A 20,249-nucleotide genomic window follows, 5' to 3' on the forward strand; every position below is an offset into this window, starting at 1 on the left:
TGAATCCCCTCGGGGATCCTTCCTACCTTGGAGACTAATCCCAGATTTTCATGGCTCCTTTCCTTGATGAAACTGTCCTTGTAGAAGCTGGGGGTGTGGAGGATTAATTCTCTTATGTACTTGAGCAGGGAAGTTTGCATTAATTCACTGGAGTTGTATTATAATTCCGATCTGTTCCGATGAATAAACATTTGCTTTAAACCTCATACTTTTCGGTATACAGCATGCCTATAATCTAATTTATCTTGTTAATGTGCTGTGGAGGGGTCTCTACAGCTGTGGAACATCTGCTCTATCAAAAGCTACTCGAGAGCAAAGGGGAGCATTCTAGAATTTTTATCTCGACTTTTGTTATCAAAACTCACTGAAGCCCTTTTAACAAACTTTCATTTTTCCTCAATGGCGTGTGTTTGAAGTAGGGTTTTTTTTTTTTGGCACCCACTGCTCTAAGAATTACGTTGGAGCTTCTTTGTACTGGGATTTGTTTAGGTTTAAGAAGAGAAACCCATTAAAAAATGGCAAAAACCGGGAAAAGGCAGACAGTTATGTAGAAAAACAATACAGTATGCACAGGATGAGGAATTCTTCATGTGCTTGAAACTGCTTTTAATTAGATAAATGGCCTTGATGTCTAGTGTCATTCTGATGAGGTTAAGATAGGCACCTCAATAAAATGGAAAGGCGTTTTCATTCCAGACAAAGCAGGGGAAGAGAGCACTTTCTGTGGCAAACTTTTGTAGAATTCTCTACCTCTAGTAGGCCCATCAGACCTCTTTTGTTGTTTTGAACAGATTGTAGCAAACAGTTTTTGGTACTGTTAGGGCTTGTGGGTAGGCATGAATAAGTTAGGCTTTGTTAATTAGTTAGGTTCATTAAAAGAAAAAAAATTCTCAAAGGTTTATTGCTCATAGCATAAGAGTACAAGAATAGTTAAATCAAACAGAATAGAGAAAAGCCTGGGTTGAATTATTCCCCAAAACAAAACAGTACAGTATTAAGATAGGGAGATTAATGTAACAAAATTCTACCGTATCTCTACACATTTTGCTTACAAAATCGTCATATTATACACAAAACACTTATAAATCGATTCTAGACAAAGTCAAGTTTCAAAACAACAGATACTGATTAATTCAATTGCAAAAAATGTTGTTAGTTTGTATTGAATGCTTGTTGGGTGAAAACAAGATGCATATTAGGTTGTTAGGTTAATTTTTTGATGTTTTAAGGTTGTGCACATTTGTATGTATATTATTACTTTCAACAACCTGGATGATACACAGTGTTAGTGAGAGTAGACCTAATGTAGAGTCCATTGATTTCAATGGAACTTCTTTTGATATGATGTGTTTTCATAATATGGGCATCCCGTTTTTTCTGATTTGTGCCTTCTTGTGTAATTGCCAGAAAGAACAATTTGAATGCTTCCTTTATTGTATTTTTAATTGTTACAATTTATTCTCTTAATCTTTGTGAGCGTGTGTTGTTGGCTGGTCGTACAAATATAGTTAATAAGCAATTTGTGAGCCATATGGCAAGAACTGGGATTTAGATGTCAAAGCAAACAAATATTTTCTTATGGATGCTGTTGTTAAAAAAAATCCAAGCATTCCTGTGAAACACTGCTATTTAATTTTTTTTCTAGGTAAGGTGGCTGCAACAACAGGAAGTTAAACGAAGAGTCAAAAGACGCATTCGGCGTGACCACCATTTTGTTTCCTTCAATGACCCACTCTGGCCTGAAATGTGGTACATGGTAACTATACATTCACACTGTGTGTGTGTGTGTGTGTGTGTGTGTGTGTTCATATTATGCATATTTGGGGAGTCTTGCAAAAGTCTTTTGGCATCACAGAATCACACATTCCCTCCACCTCCTTCCTCTGCTGTTCAGGAGTGGCAGGATGGTGAGCGTGAATGTGTGTCCTAATGTGGCCCCCGAGCTTCTATATCTGGCCCTTTCAACTCTATACCTCCTCTTCCCAGTTTGTGCTGCATTCACACAGCAGTTTATTCCATTTCTTCACGTTTCCCTAACTGTTAATTTCCACGTTGCATTTGAGCTTTTGCACAATGTAAAAGCCTCCTCTGGAAAACTAATCCAACACAGAGCATGTTTAGCACTCAATTGTTATTTGATTCCAGAAAAAGTGGTTATTTATCTTTAAAAAACAACAACATTTTATTCATTGAAAATCAAGATAGTGTATACAAAATACTCTAAATGAGCAGAATGCAGTCAATAAATTGAGCCTGATACAATATCACACTTTAAACAGATTGCCTTTTTTAAAAAAAATACAAAGAAGAAAAATCAAATAATTAAAGAAAGAAAAGAGAGAGAAAACTAACAAATAAAACTACCGACATAGCAAACAGGCTTAAGTACAAATTTAAAATAATCATAACGTAAATGTTGACCCAGGTCAATTTCCCATTTTGGTCATAGTATTTCTTATAAATAATAATAGGATATGTAACCTAATCTTAGATGCTTCAAAATGCTTAAATTTGTGTGCATCAAGTTGGGTTACAAGCTAAAAAACCTAAGCAGCTAGTCTTAAGTTTGCTGGTTTTGAAGACTTGGCTAGTTGCTGTTTACAAGGCTGAATTTGATTGGTGAACAGAGCACATCACAAGGCTGGATGGGACATTTGAACCTCCCTCAAGCTTCTAGGGGTAGCCTTGGCAAAAAGGACCAATCCACTGAATTTGGCTTTCTGCCCAGGAAGCTGTCTTACACTGAGTTAGACCATTGTTCCATCTGGATCAGTACTGTCTACAGTTCTCCAGGGTTTCAGACACTGTTCTCTCCCAGCCCTATCTGGAGATGCCAGGGGTTGAGCCTGGGAGCTTTCTGCATGCAAAGCAGATGCTCTACCACTGAGCTACAGTCCTTCCCCTATCCTAGCTTTTAAACTTGCTTGTTTAGCCGTGCAGAGTGTTGCTTGCTGGCCTGTGTGAGGAAGAAACGGCTAACCGACTGCTGCCTTCGCCCTCAGCACTGCGAAGACAACAACAGCGACTGTAGGTCAGAAATGAACGTCCTAGCAGCCTGGCAGAGAGGATATACTGGCAAGGATGTCGTGGTAACCATTCTCGACGATGGCATAGAGAAGCACCACCCTGATCTTGTGCAGAACTATGTAAGTAAAGCTGGAGACCCTTGGATCACCTCTTTTACACTAGCCCTTAAGACCGCAGTCCTATACAATGGTGCTTAGAAGTGAGTCCCATTGAATGTGCTTCTGAGCAAAGGTGGCCTCAGGTGGAAATTGGTAACTTGGGCTTTGACTCAGTTATGTGCTCCATTGACAGGAGACTGCCTATGGACCACAAAGAATCATAGAATTGTAAAGTTGGAAGGGACACTGTGGATGAACTAGTCCTCCAACCCCCTGCAATGCAGGGATACGCAGCTGTCCCATCCAGGGATCGAACCTGCAACCTTGGTGTTATCAGAACCATGATATTTGAATACGTCAAGGGTATGGGAACCTGTGGCCTTCCAAATGCTATTGGACTCCAGCCTCCGTCAGCCACAGCCAGCATGGCCGACGGGTAGGAGCATCTAGATCAGGGGTCAGCAACCTTTTTCAGCAGGGGGTCAGTCCACCATCCCTTAGACCATGTGGTGGGCTGTACTATATTTTGAAAGAAAAAAAGAGAATGAATTCCTATGCCCCACAAATAACCCAGAGATTCATTTTAAATAAAAGGACACATTCTACTTACGTAAAAGCACGCTGATTCCCAGACCATCCACGGGCCGGATTGAGAAGGTAGTTGGGTCGCATCCTGCCCCCGGGCCTTAGGTTGCCTACCCCTGATCTAGATTATCAGAAAGACTGACTTAAGGGCATTAAGAAAGGAACCCAGTTGGTCTCCCAGGCACCCTCCAGCAACTGGCATTCAGAAGCAGAGAATAGCCATTGTAGTCACTGATGGCTTTATCCTCCATGAAATTGTCTGATCCTCTTAAAGCTCTCCAAATCGCTGGCCGGGGGATCAAGTTCCATAGCTTAACTATGCGTTGCACAAAGAAGTGCTTCCTTTTCTCTGTCCCGAATCTTTCAACATACAGCTTCATTGGGTGTCCACAAGTTCTAGTGCTATGAGAGAGGAAGAAAAACATATTTCTCTACTTTTTTCATGCTGTGCATAATTTTATAAGCTTCTGTCGTGTCACCTCTGGCTCACCTTTCCTCTAAACTAAAAAGTCCACTTGCTCCAGCCTCTCCTTATGGGGAAGATGTGCCGTCCCCTTGATCATTTTGGTTGCTCTTTTCTGAAGCTTTTCCAACTTTGCAATATCCTGTTTGAGATGAGGCAACTAGGACTGCACACAGTATTCCAAATGCAGTCACACCATAGACTCATCTGATAGGTATCTCTCCAGGCACAAAATAAGGGAGTGGCTCAGAGGCCTCTGTGTTATGCATGGGCCCTCCAGAGCATAATCTCATTTCAGGATTTTTTAAAATAAAAAAAATCTGCTAATTAACTAATTTAATAAATAAAATGCCACAGCCCTAAATGAATAACTCAAAACAATTTCCTCCCACCCATACTCTAAATGCATTGTATTGTCTGTTGGCTTCCATAAAGGAGAAAAAATATTCTGTGAGGTGAACTAAGCCGCTGAAGAGAGTTGGGTTTTTTTTTTTTTTTAAAAAAAGCATTTTGTTGAATTTGCACGCTTACCCGCTTTCAGAATTGGGCTGGATATCTATGAGAGCACGATGAAGTCAGCGCTCTGGAATTGACATTTGCTTGATGCTTACTGGCTCCTTATAGCCTCAGATGAGTAAATGTAAAAAATAGGAATGCCCAGCAACATTTAGAGGGCCACAGGAACTCTGCCCTTGTCCTAGAACAGGCATCCCCAACCTCGGCCCTCCAGATGTTTTGAGCCAACTATTCCCATCATCCCTGACCGCTGGTCCTGCTAGCTAGGGATCATGGGAGTTGTAGGCCAAAAACATCTGGAGGGCCGAGGTTGAGGAAGCCTGTCCTAGAGTTTTGCTTCTTTCAGCAGGCAGAAAAAGCGGCAGAATGGGGGACCTCATAAGAAGCTACCTTTACATCAGGTGCAACCTTTTGCCCCATATGGCCTAGTAATATCTGTTGCAACTGATAGTGACTCTCCAGGGTCTCAAGCAAAGGTCACAAAACCTGCTATATGATCACTTTCTTATTAATTTAACAACTTTTATATCCTATAAACTGTGTTGTTTGTAAGAACCTCTATCCTGCCAGAGTGTCTCTTGTCCTGGTAAATGCTTGCTCCTGGCGATCACGTCTTAGTTTTTCTAATGTGAACAACTCCCTCTGTTTCTTTCAGGACCCTCGTGCAAGCTATGATGTCAATGGGGATGACGAAGACCCAACTCCGCGCTATGATGCCAGCAATGAAAACAAGTAGGCCTGCTTTTTAACACTGACTTAATGCTTTAAGGGGTGGAGGATGTTGCAGTCTGCACTTAACCTGAACCAAACGCCACCTGCTACCTGTGCTGTATGACAGCATATGGACAGTCGTCAACAGTTATCAGTCAGTCAATCACCCATTCCCACCACCCTTCTGAGTAATACCCCACCCCCACCCTCTGACTATTCATAAGGGTCTGGTGACTTCTATTTCAGTGTATCTGAAGAAGTGTGCATGCACACGAAAGCTCATACCAAAATAAAAAAACTTAGTTGGTCTTTAAGGTGCTGCTGGAAGGAATTTTTTTTATTTAGCATATGGACACTTTGCCGAATTACATTTTGATATAGATTATAGTCCTTTCTGCACAGATTTATAAAATCAGTGGATGGAATTCAGCATTGAGCTAACATGATTGTTCCATCAGTGCAGGCATTTTTGCTTTGCTAGCCGAAACAATCTCCCCTCTCCTTCCCCGCCGCATGCTGTTCTGGGGGTTCTTTTTACCTGCCAGAGCAGATGGGGTCCTGCAAGAGTGGGGAGGGAGATCATGTTGCACTAGCAGGAATTTGGGCTAATATGGCAAATAATTGTGCAGCCTTTGAGTATATTTTTGTCCTTTTGGAGTCTGCTTTTTCCACTTCTGTTGTTGTTGTTTTTTTGCCAATTAATGAAAACTTGAAAATGAGTATTAAAATATATATAGTCGTACCTTGGAAGCTGAACGGAATCCGTTCGACTTCCAAAATGTTCGGAAACCAAAGCACAGCTTCTGATTGACTGCAGGAAGCTCCTGCAGCCAATCGGAAGCCGCGCCGAACGTTCGGCATCTGAAAAATCGTTTGAAAACCGGAACACTCCCTTCCGGGTTTTGATCGTTCAGGAGCCGATTTGTTCGGGAGCCAAGGCGTTTGAGATCCAAGGTACGGCTGTATATTTAGAGGCCACTCATCCTCCGAGACCCTAAGATGTTGTTTGCTTAACGTGTGTGTAAATCCGGCACTGAGAATTATAGTGGAAAACACCTGGGGGCGGGGTCATCAAGGTGCCAGGGAGATTGTGGCCTCTTTGAAGGCAGGGCTCTGGTGCCTGCGACAGCTCTCCAGTGACCAGTTGCTTCCTTTCTGTGCTGGCAGCAGCTGCCTATGAGGCTCTGAAACCCCCACTAGAAAAGAGGTCACAACCCTATCCACACCTTGCCCCATTAAAGTTAGTGATCCAGCACAGACATGATCTGACAGCTGTATGGTTATTGCTACTGGGCCATCTATAATACATGGTACATTACAAAGGACAAAAGTACTGGTCCCTTTCCTGAGGGGCTTGTGAAACAGAGGAAGTGGAGGGAAACAGAGGCAGGATAAAGAGTGGAATCATAAGATTCTAGTTCCATGTGCTTAAACCCAAACCCGACCTGTACTGTATATTTAAAGTAGCAGAATATACTACTTTATTTTTTCAATAAAGTATTTTATCAGTTTTTTAAAAAAGAAAAATACAAAAAAACAAACCAAGTACATTCAGACCTGGAATACAATTTATGGTAACCGTACAAACTTGTGTATCATACCACTTAAACAGTCCTGGCTTCCCCCGAAGAATCCTGGGCACTGTAGTTTAAGGGTGCTGAGAATTATTAGGAAGACTCCCATTCTCATTACAGAGCTCCAATTCCCAGAGTGGTCTAACAGTCTAACCTTCTTCCCAGGGAACTCAGTAGGAGTAGTAATAATAACAACATATCTGAAGGCGCCGAAAAATGCTGCATTCCCCTCCCCTTTCCAGATAACCTGACCTGTGTTTAACACCTTTAATGCTTTTTATTGGAAAGAAGGGTGGGATAAAACTGTTAACCATGAATATAAATAAATAAATAATAATAATCTCCACTATCATTTGGAACTCAAACCATGGTTTCAGCTTCCAGATGTAATGGCAAACCATGGTTTATGGCCACTTGGATTGCTTTGCACTCCAGCTTTAGGTGAAGTGGGCAAAACTGCTCAGTCAAACCAAAACTAAGCTTTAGACTAAACCATTAACCATGGTCAAAACTAACCTTTAGACTAAACCATTAACCATGGTTTGGTGTAACGTTTAACTTGGGATGCTATGATGGCTACATCAAGTGCAGAGCTCCACCTCCACCTGCTGTGTCCCACCTGGTGTGGAGAGAGTTGCCTGTGATTCTCTTAAAAGGGCAAGTTGTGTGGCGGAATTCACAGATGGCTGGCTGAAGTGCAAAAGCAGTTTCCAAACCGGCAGAATCCAAGCCAAGAATTCATTTTTATTTGTATTTATTATGGAGGCCTTCTGTGAATTTCTCTCTTTAATGACACTAATCCTCTGAGCACTTCATTAATTCGGGGGATTAGTTACCAAAAACGTCTGCACACTTCTGAAAACTTGCAAGAGGCCAGGGTTTCCATACAGAGTCTCCACTTCAACACAGAAAATAGAAGGGGTATTTTCATCATTATTTTTGATAAAGAACTTTCCCACTCTAAAACACTGTAATTCCATTAAGGTCAGTGTACCTTAATGTATATTAGGTGTATACATTGTACAGTATATTAGGTGTTCACAGTGTACAAACTGTGTACACAAGATGGTTTAGCTGTATACTCATACTGTTATTCACATGTAACGTTCAACTAGCATACACTCTTGTGTACCTGTGTACAGAATTTTTGAGAGATACAAATCAACAAATGTATACTCTTTCACACAAACACTTATATATGTGCAGAGATAGCTTGCATCTGAGTTGAGTGTAATGTGTGAAAACACCTGACGTTCATCAGAATGGAGTGATAAAGGTTTTTCTGAACTGAATCGCTTGAAGATGAAAATCGGGCTGTTGCCTATTTCAATGTTTCCCTATTTTTTTTATTTAGAAATAAAGACAGTTCAGACACCACCATTGGCTAGCACGTAATGTTTGAAGTGGTCTGGGGTCATGGCACCACATATATCTATATCTATATCTATATCTATATCTATATCTATATCTATATCTATATCTATATCTTGGATAGAGGGAGCAGACTGCATGTGTAGGGAACACTGAACTTTTCCCCACGTACCTTGGGAGTCGAACGGAATCTGTTCCAGAAGTCCGTTCGACTTCCAAAACTTTTGGAAACCAAGGCACAGCTTCCGATTGGCTGCAGGAAGCTCCTGCAGCCAATCAGAAGCTATAGAAGCCGTGACGGATGTTTGGGTTCCAAAGAACATTCGCAAACCAGAACACTCACTTCTGGGTTTGTTGCGTTTGGGAGCCAAAACATTCGACTCGCAAGGCGTTCGACTTCCGAGGTACGACTGTATTTGATTTCTGAAAGAGAAATAACATTCTCTGTATTCTTTCCCCAGGCATGGCACCCGTTGTGCTGGGGAAGTGGCAGCGTCAGCGAACAACTCCAACTGCATAGTGGGAATTGCATACAATGCAAGAATTGGAGGTAAGGAAGACATTTCTCTTCTGAGCATGGTCTGCAATCAGCTTTTCTGGAGGGCTGATTTGAGAAAGTAGCACTGAGTGTTGGCCCTCATCACACCTTTCCGAGGGCTTCTGGCTAACCCCTGTTACTACTAATATTCCTCATTCACAAGTCTCTTTTTTGCCTCTAAATCTGGCATTTTGGGGGTGGGTCCTAATTTTTTACGTAAGAGACACAATTCTCTAAGCTCTGCTATAAATCCTCCATGGCTTTTTCTAAACCACCATGGAAGTTTTGCTGGGGGACAGTATATACAGCTTCCCAATAAATGAACATAGAACAATACCCACAATTTTAGTTTCTACAGGTTAAGTCCTCCTCTGCCCGCACCCTAAGGTCCTTAAGTAACCTCACAGCTTTCTTTATGCTTCGTCTGAAATGTAAAATCCCACATTAGGGCATTTTTGTTCTTTTCCTGTGTAAGAATTGTTTGGTGTTTTGGTCCTTTTCTTGTGCATTTTAAGTTTCGTAAAGATGTCTCTGGTGTGTTAGTGTTAGGGCTTGCTCACACTTACTTTTCCTCCGCTCTTTCCAGGCACGGCCTGCAATTTAAAGCTCTGTGTCTGAACACCCCTTTTAAGTCTCTGGAACTTTCCCTGTGAAAACCTGCTCTTTAAAGCTCAATTGGAGCAAACTGCAGGAAACCAGCATTGGTGTTCTGTCTGATTCAGCTTTTAAGAGTGGAAATTTTGGGGCAAGGAAATTTTGGGGCAAAAAAACCCCACCATGAAGCATAAAAGCACAGACCTCTGCCTGGAAAAAAGAGCAGGGCAAAAGCTAAGTGTGGATAAGCGCTTATTTCTGCTACACAGAGGTCAACCTCCATGTGGGAAAAAGATGTGTGCGTTGGAATGGTCAGATGGGAGTTACAGCAAAATTCTCCTCCCATACAAACATATGAATCTCAGAACCACAAGAAGCTGCCTAATACAGACAAGGTTCTCTCTGCTTGAAGATGTCAGGTGTGCAAAACAGGTGCTCTGCCCCTGGGCTATGGCCAGGATAACAGGGATTCCAGAGCTAAGGACTGTCAATTTTGTAAGTGAATCTGTTAGTTTCAGTTTCTCATTCCCCCAATCTTAGTTCAGTTCTCTACATTTCCACATCCATTTTGGGTGGTGGGTTTTTTGTAAGCACTCATGAAAATTTATCAGCATTTTAGTGTGAATTCCTTATTCCAGCGTGATTTTTTTTTCTAATACAACTTTGCCTGATGGACGTATTTTTTCTCACAGCAATTCCCCCTAAAACAAGGCATTTCTGTGTGCTGTTTTCATGAACATGTGCGTTTTTATGGACACTACCTGTATATTTGTTTTTGCACACATCACTTTTCTGGAGAATTGTATTTCAGAATTCAGAGGATTTTGAATTCAGTGTGGATTTCGAAGGATGCTTGTGTTTTGCTTCTCACATTGTTTTGGAAAGTGTGAATTATGTAGGTTCACCTTAAAATTCGAGTTCACTTGAATTTCTCCCCCACTGGTAGTGGGAGTGCTTTTGTGCGTTAACTGAATATGAAATTACTGTATTTTTGTAATGCTGAATTCGCTTGCTCTTAGATCTTTTGCACAGTAAAGGAAATTGAAACCTCATCTGTTTACATCTGTTGACTTCCACTGACCTCTCATTCCTCTCTTTCACTGGACTGGGAACATTTTGGGGGTGCAGACTGGATGCATGTTGACAGGGAAGTTCCCTTCCAGCTAGGCAGCTATCTAACCTGGTGCGATGGAGTAACTTTCGCCCCTATAATCCTCTTGTTCCACTGCACAGTGCCAGAGGAGGGGCTGAAAGGGCATGGCTGCGCCTTGGTGAGAACTCTGAGATGGAACTTGTTTGATGTATCTGGAGGAGGATTTGTGTTTTTTACTTGCTTTGCGTGTTAGCATTTGGAGCTGCATGCTCAGCAGAAACTGCATACGGAACCCCTGTTGGAGCAGCACACATTGCCCTGGATACAATCCCACCAAGTCTCTGGGTTTAGGAAAATAAGAAAGCTATGTTTATTAATGGAAATACATCTTAGTTCCGTCTAACAATGGTAGAGATACTTTGAGCCATGCTTCCTCTTGCATCTAGAGAGCTTGAAGTATGTCTGCTCTCCTGAGGGAGGGAGGTGCGGAGAAGAAGAAAATAAAGAGGAAGTGAGGTCAACAGTCTAACACTGAAGGAAGATCTACAGGTCAGCACAAGGACGGTCTAGGAATCTTAGATGTTCCTCTCTCTCTCTCCTTTCTTATGAAGATGCATCAGCTTATATGAAAGCTGAGTTGCACACTGGCAACCCAGTAGTCACTGCAGGCAGTTTTCCATCACCTTTTGAAACTGCCTTCTCAACCTGTTACCCTCTGAAAGTTATTCTACACTTCTGCTTGTCCTACCTCTTTCCTGCAGGAAAACCAGTTGTTTACCTCTGATTTGGAGCACACGTCAATTGGGCTTTCTGTGGATTGCCAATTGCTCCGATTCAGTGGTAAAGAGCAGGTTTTCCTGGGGAAAGTGGCAGGGCAAACAGAAAACCTCTCGGATCCATGCGGAGATAGGTTTGCCATATATCAAAAAAATAAAATGCCTTTCATCCTGGATGTCATTTCTGCCTTTCAAGTCCCAGTAATGTCTAGAAAAATTCAGTTGTATGGCAGCCCTATGCATAGACAGCATGGGACAAGTAGGATGCTTCCTGAATATTGCTGGACTGCAACGCCCATCATCCCTACCCATTGGCTGTGTTGGCTGGCACTGATGGGAGTTTAAGTCCCACAACATCCAGAGTCGTCTAGGTTTGGGAAGCCTGTTTAAAAAAATAAAATTACCCTGCCAATATTGGTTTTTTTTAAAGATGGGTGTAGGGAGCACTGTACATTTTGTACAATGTACACCAGAAGCGAATCTAAATAGATTGCTAAAAACTACAGCTGGTAAGGACTAGGGTTGCCAGATCAGCAGCATGCCAACCCTGAGATATCGGGGCTGAAACGTGAGAGGTAGGGTGGCCCCTGGTGATGTTACAGGATAGGCCCTGGAGACAGGGGTTAATTGGGAGAGGTGAGCACAGGAGGGCAACCCCAGCCTAATTGTCTATGCCATAATTTATAGCCAGCTCCTGCTGGGCTGAAGCTTGCAAGCTGCACGCACAGTCTTCTTATTGAAGGCACCCTTGCCCACCAGCAGATTCACCTGGAGGGGGCCAGACAAACTTGGAGACTTCAGGTCAGACCTGGCAGTCTGGTAGCCCTTGTGAGGATTGTGCTCAGCTTGATGGGGAGTCCTATCTGCCACAGTCCCATTCTTTTTCTTTTACTTTCCGATCTCTCATTGCCCTTGCATTTCCTTTCCGTTTTACTTCTGCCGAGGGCACAATACATTTACCGCTCAATAAACAAAAAGGGGATGCCAGCCCATCTTTCTTCCTCACACCCCCTCCTTTAAAGCTGTGCGCCTTCTGAAGCTTTTATTGCTCGCACCGTGGGAAGTGGCTGATTTATTCCTTCTCCTTCCCATCTCCTCTCTTTAACCTCTACTTCACTCTGACAACCTATAGATTCCCCCTGCAGTTTGGGCTTCTACTCCGGGCTTTGATTGTTGGCTCTGCTAACTGCGTCGGATGTTATGTGCTTGGGAATTAAGGTGATGCATTTCTCGCTTTTCTGCGTGCCCCTGTTAACTTTAATAAGCCTGATTCACAGGCACTGGCAGGTTGATTCAGAGAAAGCAAAGTTGGGAGTGTGGGAGGGGTAAGGCAGCAAGCCACAGACCAGTTTGAAACTTAAATTGAGCCTTCACCAGACATGCAAAAGAAATAGTGTTAGCTTAAAACAGGGTCCTAATGTCCCTGGGTACACCAGAACCTTTCTTGATCTTTCAATGTTATTTATTTCACTGCTCGACCTGGTTCAATTTGCAGGACTGAATGTGGATTCTAGCTATATTCAGTTGGATCATGGCTAGAATCCTTCCCATAATTGGGAAAAACCTGCAGCCAGGGTTTCCAATTGAAGAGAGGATTAGTACATAGGAAGCTGCCTTAAGTGCCTTATGCTGAGACTTCGTCTATCTAATTCAGAATTGCCTGTACCATCCTTTCTCAGGCTTGAGCCCCCCCCCGATGTTGTTGGACTACAACTCCCATCATCCCTGATCACTGGTCCTGCCAGCTAGGGATGATGGGAGTTGTAGTCCAACAACATCTGGAGACCCAAGCTTGAGGAAGGCTTGTCTACACTGACTGGTAGTGTCTGTCCGAGGTTTCAGATGGGACACTCCCAGCCTTACCTGGAGATGCCTGGGATTGAATCTGTGACCTGCTGCATGCAAGGCAGATGCTATACCACTGAGCTGTGTCCCTTTCCAATGCAGTTGGAATCCTCCTTGCAGTTCAGCATACAGGTCAAGAGAAGAGAAGATGGGTTTGGAGTCAGTGCACGTGTCCCAATTCTCTCCACAACAACTTGAGTCCTCATGCTTGAAGCAACTTCCTTTCGTTTTTAATCCAAGATAAATTTGGGCCAAACTGCTAAATGTCTCAAAATAGTTAAAACAGCTATGGATTTGTCCTGAATAAGTTCACATCTATGCTGCTGGGAGAGAGTTGAGTTAACCCTTCCGCTTGTGTTGTTTTCCTGATCTAAATCTCCCATCTCCAGCGCTCAAGTTGCTATTTGCCACAAACAAAAACACAGCCTGGTGACAATGCAACGTATGTGGGAATTCCTAGCCGCTTGCTGAAGCTCGCAGTACCGTAATGGCACCACCAGCCCATCCATGCCAAATCCTTATCCTGTTATAAAGATTCTCTCTTTCCTGTGATTAACTATGAAAGCAATCGGTGGTGTCTGATCTGTGAACACAGCCTTGATTTCAGAGTGACTGAAATGGAGGTTTCATCCTCCCAGGTATGTACCTGCAAGTCAGTTTCAACGCTGAGTGCATTAGCATCGCCTTTCATGAAGAATAGATGTTCAATCTCTCATTAATGTCAGCAGTGGACTCCTTCTCTCTGGTCAAAAACAGTAGAGGGCAGCCATCAACTTTTTGGAAGCATTTGGCTGGCAGATGTTGGCAGTAGAAAGCTTAACTAAATGAACCTTTGGGCTGATCTGGCGTGGTAATGTTTATGGTCTGGCTTAATTGGGTTTGTAATAGCATAAATCACAGCATCTTAAAAAGCAGAGACATCACCTTGCCGACAAAGGTCCGTATAGTTAAAGCTATGGTTTTCCCAGTAGTGATGTATGGAAGTGAGAGCTGGACCATAAAGAAGGCTGATCGCCGAAGAATTGATGCTTTTGAATTATGGTGCTGGAGGAGACTCTTGAGAGTCCCATGGACTGCTAGAAGATCAAACCTATCCATTCTTAAGGAAATCAGCCCTGAGTGCTCCCTGGAAGGACAGATCGTGAAGCTGAGGCTCCAATACTTTGGCCACCTCATGAGAAGAGAAGAATCCTTGGAAAAGACCCTGATGTTGGGAAAGATTGAGGGCACTAGGAGAAGGGGACGACAGAGGACAAGATGGTTGGACAGTGTTCTCGAAGCTACGAACATGAGTTTGACCAAACTACGGGAGGCAGTGGAAGACAGGAGTGCCTGGCGTGCTATGGTCCATGGGGTCACGAAGAGTCGGACACGACTAAACGACTAAACAACAACAATAGCATAAATGCTTTGTCGAAAGGATCAGACGTTGATTGATTTGGCTATTTCCTTCTGTCTTGCTCATGTGACTCCCCCCCCCTCTGGAAATTCGAATACCACTCCTCTTTGTTTTGCCCTCCTATTAGGATCAGGGTGGGGAACTGGATCTGACTGGTCAGTTGGGTCCTTATCTCCTACACACCCACCCATGGACCATGGGCCAAGTTTCATAGGTGGGTGGGGCCAGCCACCTGTTAATCACCTGGTGTCAGGTGACCCGTTTTTGCCTGTGATCAGCTGGTGGTTGGAGAGCTACAATTCTCAGAGTGGTCTAGCAGTCACTCCCCCTCCCCAGTGAACTGTAGGATTGCAGCTCTGTGAAGGGAAGGGTGTGTGTCTCCTATTAACTGTCAGCACCCTTAGCAAACTACAGTTCCCAAGATTCTTTGAGGGAAGCCATGGCTACTTAAAGTGGTATGATGATGCTTTAAAAGCATAGTGCACATGTGGGCTAACTGAGGAGATCTGTGACCTGCCACAGGACCATCTCAGCAATGGCTGCCTGGTAATGGAATCGCCTCCCCAACCACCAAAGTCCTGCTGGTGCCAATTCATGTCTTTTTTCTGGCACTGGTTGAAGACAGTTCGATTCCTCCAGGCCCTTGAGCAGACCTGCATCTGAATTATTTGCGGACTTGCAACAGATGGATGTGTTAATGATACGTTTTGAGTTTTATTCTCTTTTTATGTTTCCTTTTATATTGCTGTGATCTGTCCCTGAGCTCACTCGTGATGAGCGGTGGAATACAAATTTAATAAATAAATAAAATGTGAGAGGAATTGTTTTGAGAGCCAGCTTGTGCGATAGATTTGTACATAACAATAAGAGCTTTGAAAGAGGCAAAGGGATAGCTCACTCTGTGTAGAACAGGAGGCCCTTAATCTCTAGGTTGTGGGTTCGAGCCCCACGTTGGGCAAAAGTTCCCTGCACTGTAGGGGATTGCACTAGATGAATCTCATGGTATTCTCAGGAGCCAGTCAGGAGTAGGTCAGCAATAAAAATATACCGGTGTGGGTGAAGTCAACTCTTTATTCAAATACTGTAACCAGTGCATGCCTAGTGATCACAGCAACTCTTCCCAGTAGGTCTTGCCCCAATGTGGCAAATGCATGAGGACTGAAGGTCCCCACCTCCCCACCGCACTCTAAGGCTTCTCCCCTGGTTCCTTCTTCAGCTCCTCATCTTGTGTCTCTTTCCTCTGCCTTCTTCATTTCTCTGTGTATTCTGGGAAACCAGGGAGGAAGGGGCCTGGTCCCAGCAAGAGGGGGAGATTCCCTGCTTCTTCAGCAGCCTGCCTCCACTCTGCCTCTTGGTACTCCCTGCCCCGTTGCTGCCTCTCAATCTGGACTGCTGTCTGCCACAGCCTCTTCCTGCTCACTAAACCCTGTTTCCTCTTCAGCTTTGGACACCTCCTCCTCCCAGTCTGCTTCCTCCTCTCCTTCTGACCACTCATTGTCGTCCCACCACCAATCCCTGGGCTCTGAGCCTTCTTCCCCACCACTCCTCTGCATTCAGCCAGTCCACAACATGGTCCCTTCCAACTCTATGATTCTATTATTCTGCTTTGTCTCTGGTCAAACATGTGGGTTTATAAGAACATAAGGAGAACCCTGCAGGCCTATCTAACCTTTCCTTTTAGCCTACCCTTTTATAATTTTTGCTACCTGTTTTTCTAGTATGCTTGTTACCATGAGACCTTGAAATGTGTTTGAAACAAACAAACAAACAAACAAACAAACTGCAAAATGTAGAATCTTCAGAATGCTACTATCATGTGTATCTCCCAACTGTTGCAGCAGTCATGGATTATAGATTTTTCTATCCCAGGTTTGTGCAAACTTACACTTATATCTCCCCTTTTCCTTGACCAGCTGTTCTTGTAAGGTGGCAAGGCCTGGCAATGAACTTTTGTATCAATAAACTTGCTGGGAAATGCTTCTGAGAATTCAGCTCGAGGGAAGGATTTTGCCCAAACAACCTTGCTCCATTCCCATTATATTTAAGAGGTATCTTTGCGAGCAGAGAATAATGTTAGAAAGGAAATCCATTTAAGTTGACTGCTGTCTACCACGTAGCTGCAACCGTAATTTTATTTCTGTCTGTCGATTTTTGTTTTTCTTAAGGAAAAACATACAAAAAAATAGATACGTCATGAAAAAGGCAAAAGAAAGAAAGAAAGGCTCCATGCCTAGCTATATTAAGCCCTAAAATTATAATCCACTGCGCTTCCTTTTCTGCCACCCACAGTAGCCCTCTATACTGTGATAAATAATCAACCTTTCCTCTTTACAAAAATGATGAGTCAAATGTCCCAAAATCTAGAGATTGCCTCATGTGCATAGGAGAGTTAAATTATATATATATATATTCTCAAGGTTGGGCACTCTGCTGTTAGTAATTTTGTCTTCCTGTTTGCTTGGCTTTATTTCTGTCTGTTTGAAAAAAATATTTTCAACTGCAAGTAAGATTTTGGGTGCAACCCAATACAAGCAGCTGCTGCATGAATGCCATTCATTTTGATCAGGCTTGTGCTGGAGGCTTCCCAGTGGATCGTGCCCCTTCTCATCCTCATCCAGGAGAGCTAGGGCCAGTTAATTGCTTGATTATGTTCAAAGTCAGCCTCAGAGATTGAGACCCTCCCCCCTGTATTTCACTACCAAATGGCTTTAGCTCCCTATAGAAATTCCATAAATCTTTTGGTTTCCTAAATGAAGGAATGTATCTTCCCTCCCTGCCACCCCCAGCAATTTCTTGTTTATTCTAATTTTTGAAGGCGTTGCCTGAGGCATACCAGAATTACGGACAGAGCCATCATCTTTTCAAGTTGCAGATATGGCCAAATTTAGATTTGCCTGTGGTTATGCAAAAATTGGAAATCTTATAACTGGGAAGCATTTTATCTGAGGGCATTCCTGAAGACTGTGTGGAAGCTGGATCTGGTCCAAATTTCAGGCTGTTTTTATCTTAGCATTTTCTCTGGAATTGTCATTGTTAGCTCACTCAGTTATGGTTGCTTGACTTTTATTATTGCAGCCTGTAGACCAAGACTAGGAACATTGCGGTCCCTCCTAAAGCCCTGTTCATTGAGCATTCGTCCTGATTTGCTTGCACAAAGCTCATGCCGGTATTGGATTATATCTGGTCTTTATTAAGCATTCGTCCTGATTTGCTTACAAGGCAGTTGTACAACAATGAACATTCGTCTTGCATGTATCCTTATTTGTTGGCAGGCTGGTTATACATCTTCCCCTTGGACATTCATTAATCCCACACTTTTCAATGCTTTTTTCCTGTCACTCTCCAAGCCTGATTCTTTTAAAAAGTGGATTTCTTGCACTAAGGTGCCAGGCAGAGCCCATTAATCCACTTGAACTGTACAAATCTAAAATACTGGTATGTGCTTGAATCCCTCCTGCAAAATAGTGACAGTCTGGAGGCACCCTACAGATAAAGATACAGCTACTCGCCTTGTTTGCATATAGTGGAAAGCCTTGGTTTGTTAAGCCTCAATGTGGTTTGTTTGAATGACTTAACCCAACCCATCAACTTAACTGTAGCTTGTTTTCCATCAACAAAGCACAATGTGAAGTTTTTGGCTTATGAACCATGGCTTGTACACTGTGGTTGGGTCAAACCCAACGCCCTTGCTTAACCGTGGTTCGTTTGGCTACCCCATTCCAGATGCTCGCCAAGCTACAGAGCAACAAGAAAATAAAACCCAAGTGTAGGAGAAATCAGCCATGCTTTGGTTGCTTGTATTCGTGGCAATTCATGGTTTGTTGAACCAAACCATGGTAAAAGCAACCCACCCTGCCTACATGGCTGCTTGAAAACTTTCCAGCTTGCTTCAAACAGTCTAAGGCAGTGGTGAAATGCAGATTTTGGGTGTAGAAGACAGAAATGTAGTGGTTGCCATTTGAAGAAGAGTTCTGTGTCATCTGGAAGTGGCTTTCATAGTTTTGAAAGAAAAGTCACTTGTGTCACTGGCTCTGTGTCACTTTTTCCTGTTGTGTCAAGAAAACTACTTCCAATATGCAGTTGAATCAGCAACTGTGGAAGAACCGGGGGGGGGGGGGGGAGAGAGAGAGAGAGAGAGAGAGAGAGAGAGAGAGGAAGCATCCAAAACAAGCTGGCAAAATGAGAGCTTGTTTTAGGGCAGCACAAGTTGCAATTGTTTGGGGCTATTCAAGATTGAAAAGCATCTTTTCATGCCTCAGAACAAAGGCCTTTGATTGCAGTCCTCCAGCTTTTCTGGAAAAGAAAAAAAGAGGGGGGGAACCTTGAAACTCTAACACCTGATACATTTTTTTTTTAATTCGGGGGATGCTTTTAGGCATTCGGATGTTAGACGGCGACGTGACAGATGTGGTGGAAGGAAAGGCGATTGGCACCAAACCTGAATACATCCACATCTACAGCGCAAGCTGGGGCCCTGACGACGATGGGCGGACAGTCGATGGGCCTGGCCCTTTAGCCAAGCAAGCATTTGAGCAAGGCATTAAAAAGGTGTGGGGAAAATTCAGCGCGGTGTGGATAACCTTCTTCTTGGGTGTTTTTCTTTTTCAGTCTGCATTTTGCATAGGGTTCTTAACGTTTCTGGCTGCTTTGGCAGGGGGTTGCCAGCCTGTTCCTGCCTTCTCCAACCTCTAGCCAGCAGCTACCAACCACAGTGACGATGCCTAGCCTTCAGAGGTGTTATGCCTCTGAATACCTCTGGGCATAGCTCTGAATCCCAGAGCTCTGTTTGGTCAAGTCCTGCTTGAAGACTTCTCATGGTCACTGTGAGAGCAGGATACTGGACTAGATGGGCTGTGGGCTTGATCCAGCAGGCTCTTCTTACGCTCTTCTGTTTATGTTCTTAGTATCCTCCAGGTGTTTTGTGCTGCAACACCCATGATGGGAGTCAGAAACACCTGGAGTGTCTATTCAGACAGTCATGGAACGCTGTACCCCTAGCCCAGAGTTTGCAAAGTGGTTAACTTTGGGCTAATTGTTGGAAGGGTGGTGATAGCTCCACTGCCCTTGGGCGTACCCAGGATCAAAACTGGGGGGGGGGCACGCCGGCCATGCCCCCTACCCCCAGCCACCTGATTGGCTGGCTGGCGATGACGTGGCCGGGATCCCCACAGGAGGCGTGGTCAACATCCACGCCCCCCAGAGGGGAGGGGGCCGTTTCCAGCCAACGAGGCAGCAGCAGCAAAGCTGCCTCCCTCGAGAGAAACCTGGACCTGGACCAGGTCTCATACATGCAAATGAAGTGCCGCAGAGCATTGTGGGGCAGCAATTTCTGTGCTGTGCTCGCTGTGACTTGAAGGAGTGTGGGCTGGAGTTAGCCCTGGTCCAGATTTCCTTCAGTGGAGGCAGCGCTGCCGCTGCTGCTGTTTCGCTTCAGCCGAGCAGGCTGAGGTGGAGCACAGCTGGCAGCGTCCCTGCCTGTTGTGCTGTGCTCTCCCTTTTCTGCTTCTAGGGGGCAGCTGCCCCCCTGCCCCGTGCTGGGTACGCCCATGCCACTGCCCTCAGCCTGCAGGCAAGTACACCCCTCTGAGCTTGGGAACCCCTTACTCATTGAGGTATAGGTCCTGGAATACCAGCCACCAGTGGAAAACCAGTGTCGCAA

The 20,249-nt window shown here is 43.9% G+C and overlaps 1 protein-coding gene across 1 annotated transcript in view; it reads left to right on the top strand.

The window, feature by feature from the left end:
- PCSK6 (proprotein convertase subtilisin/kexin type 6) overlaps positions 1-20,249 on the top strand; it is a 95,222-nt gene that overhangs the window by 28,194 nt on the left and 46,779 nt on the right. The window contains exons 3-7 of the mRNA XM_035130465.2: positions 1,646-1,756; positions 3,003-3,146; positions 5,345-5,421; positions 8,807-8,895; positions 18,966-19,138. Of these exons, the coding sequence (XP_034986356.2) occupies positions 1,646-1,756; positions 3,003-3,146; positions 5,345-5,421; positions 8,807-8,895; positions 18,966-19,138 (594 nt within the window). The remainder of the gene's footprint in view (positions 1-1,645; positions 1,757-3,002; positions 3,147-5,344; positions 5,422-8,806; positions 8,896-18,965; positions 19,139-20,249) is intronic.

Source organism: Zootoca vivipara, chromosome 14, assembly GCF_963506605.1.
Source record: "Zootoca vivipara chromosome 14, rZooViv1.1, whole genome shotgun sequence".
Taxonomy (NCBI): domain Eukaryota; kingdom Metazoa; phylum Chordata; class Lepidosauria; order Squamata; family Lacertidae; genus Zootoca; species Zootoca vivipara.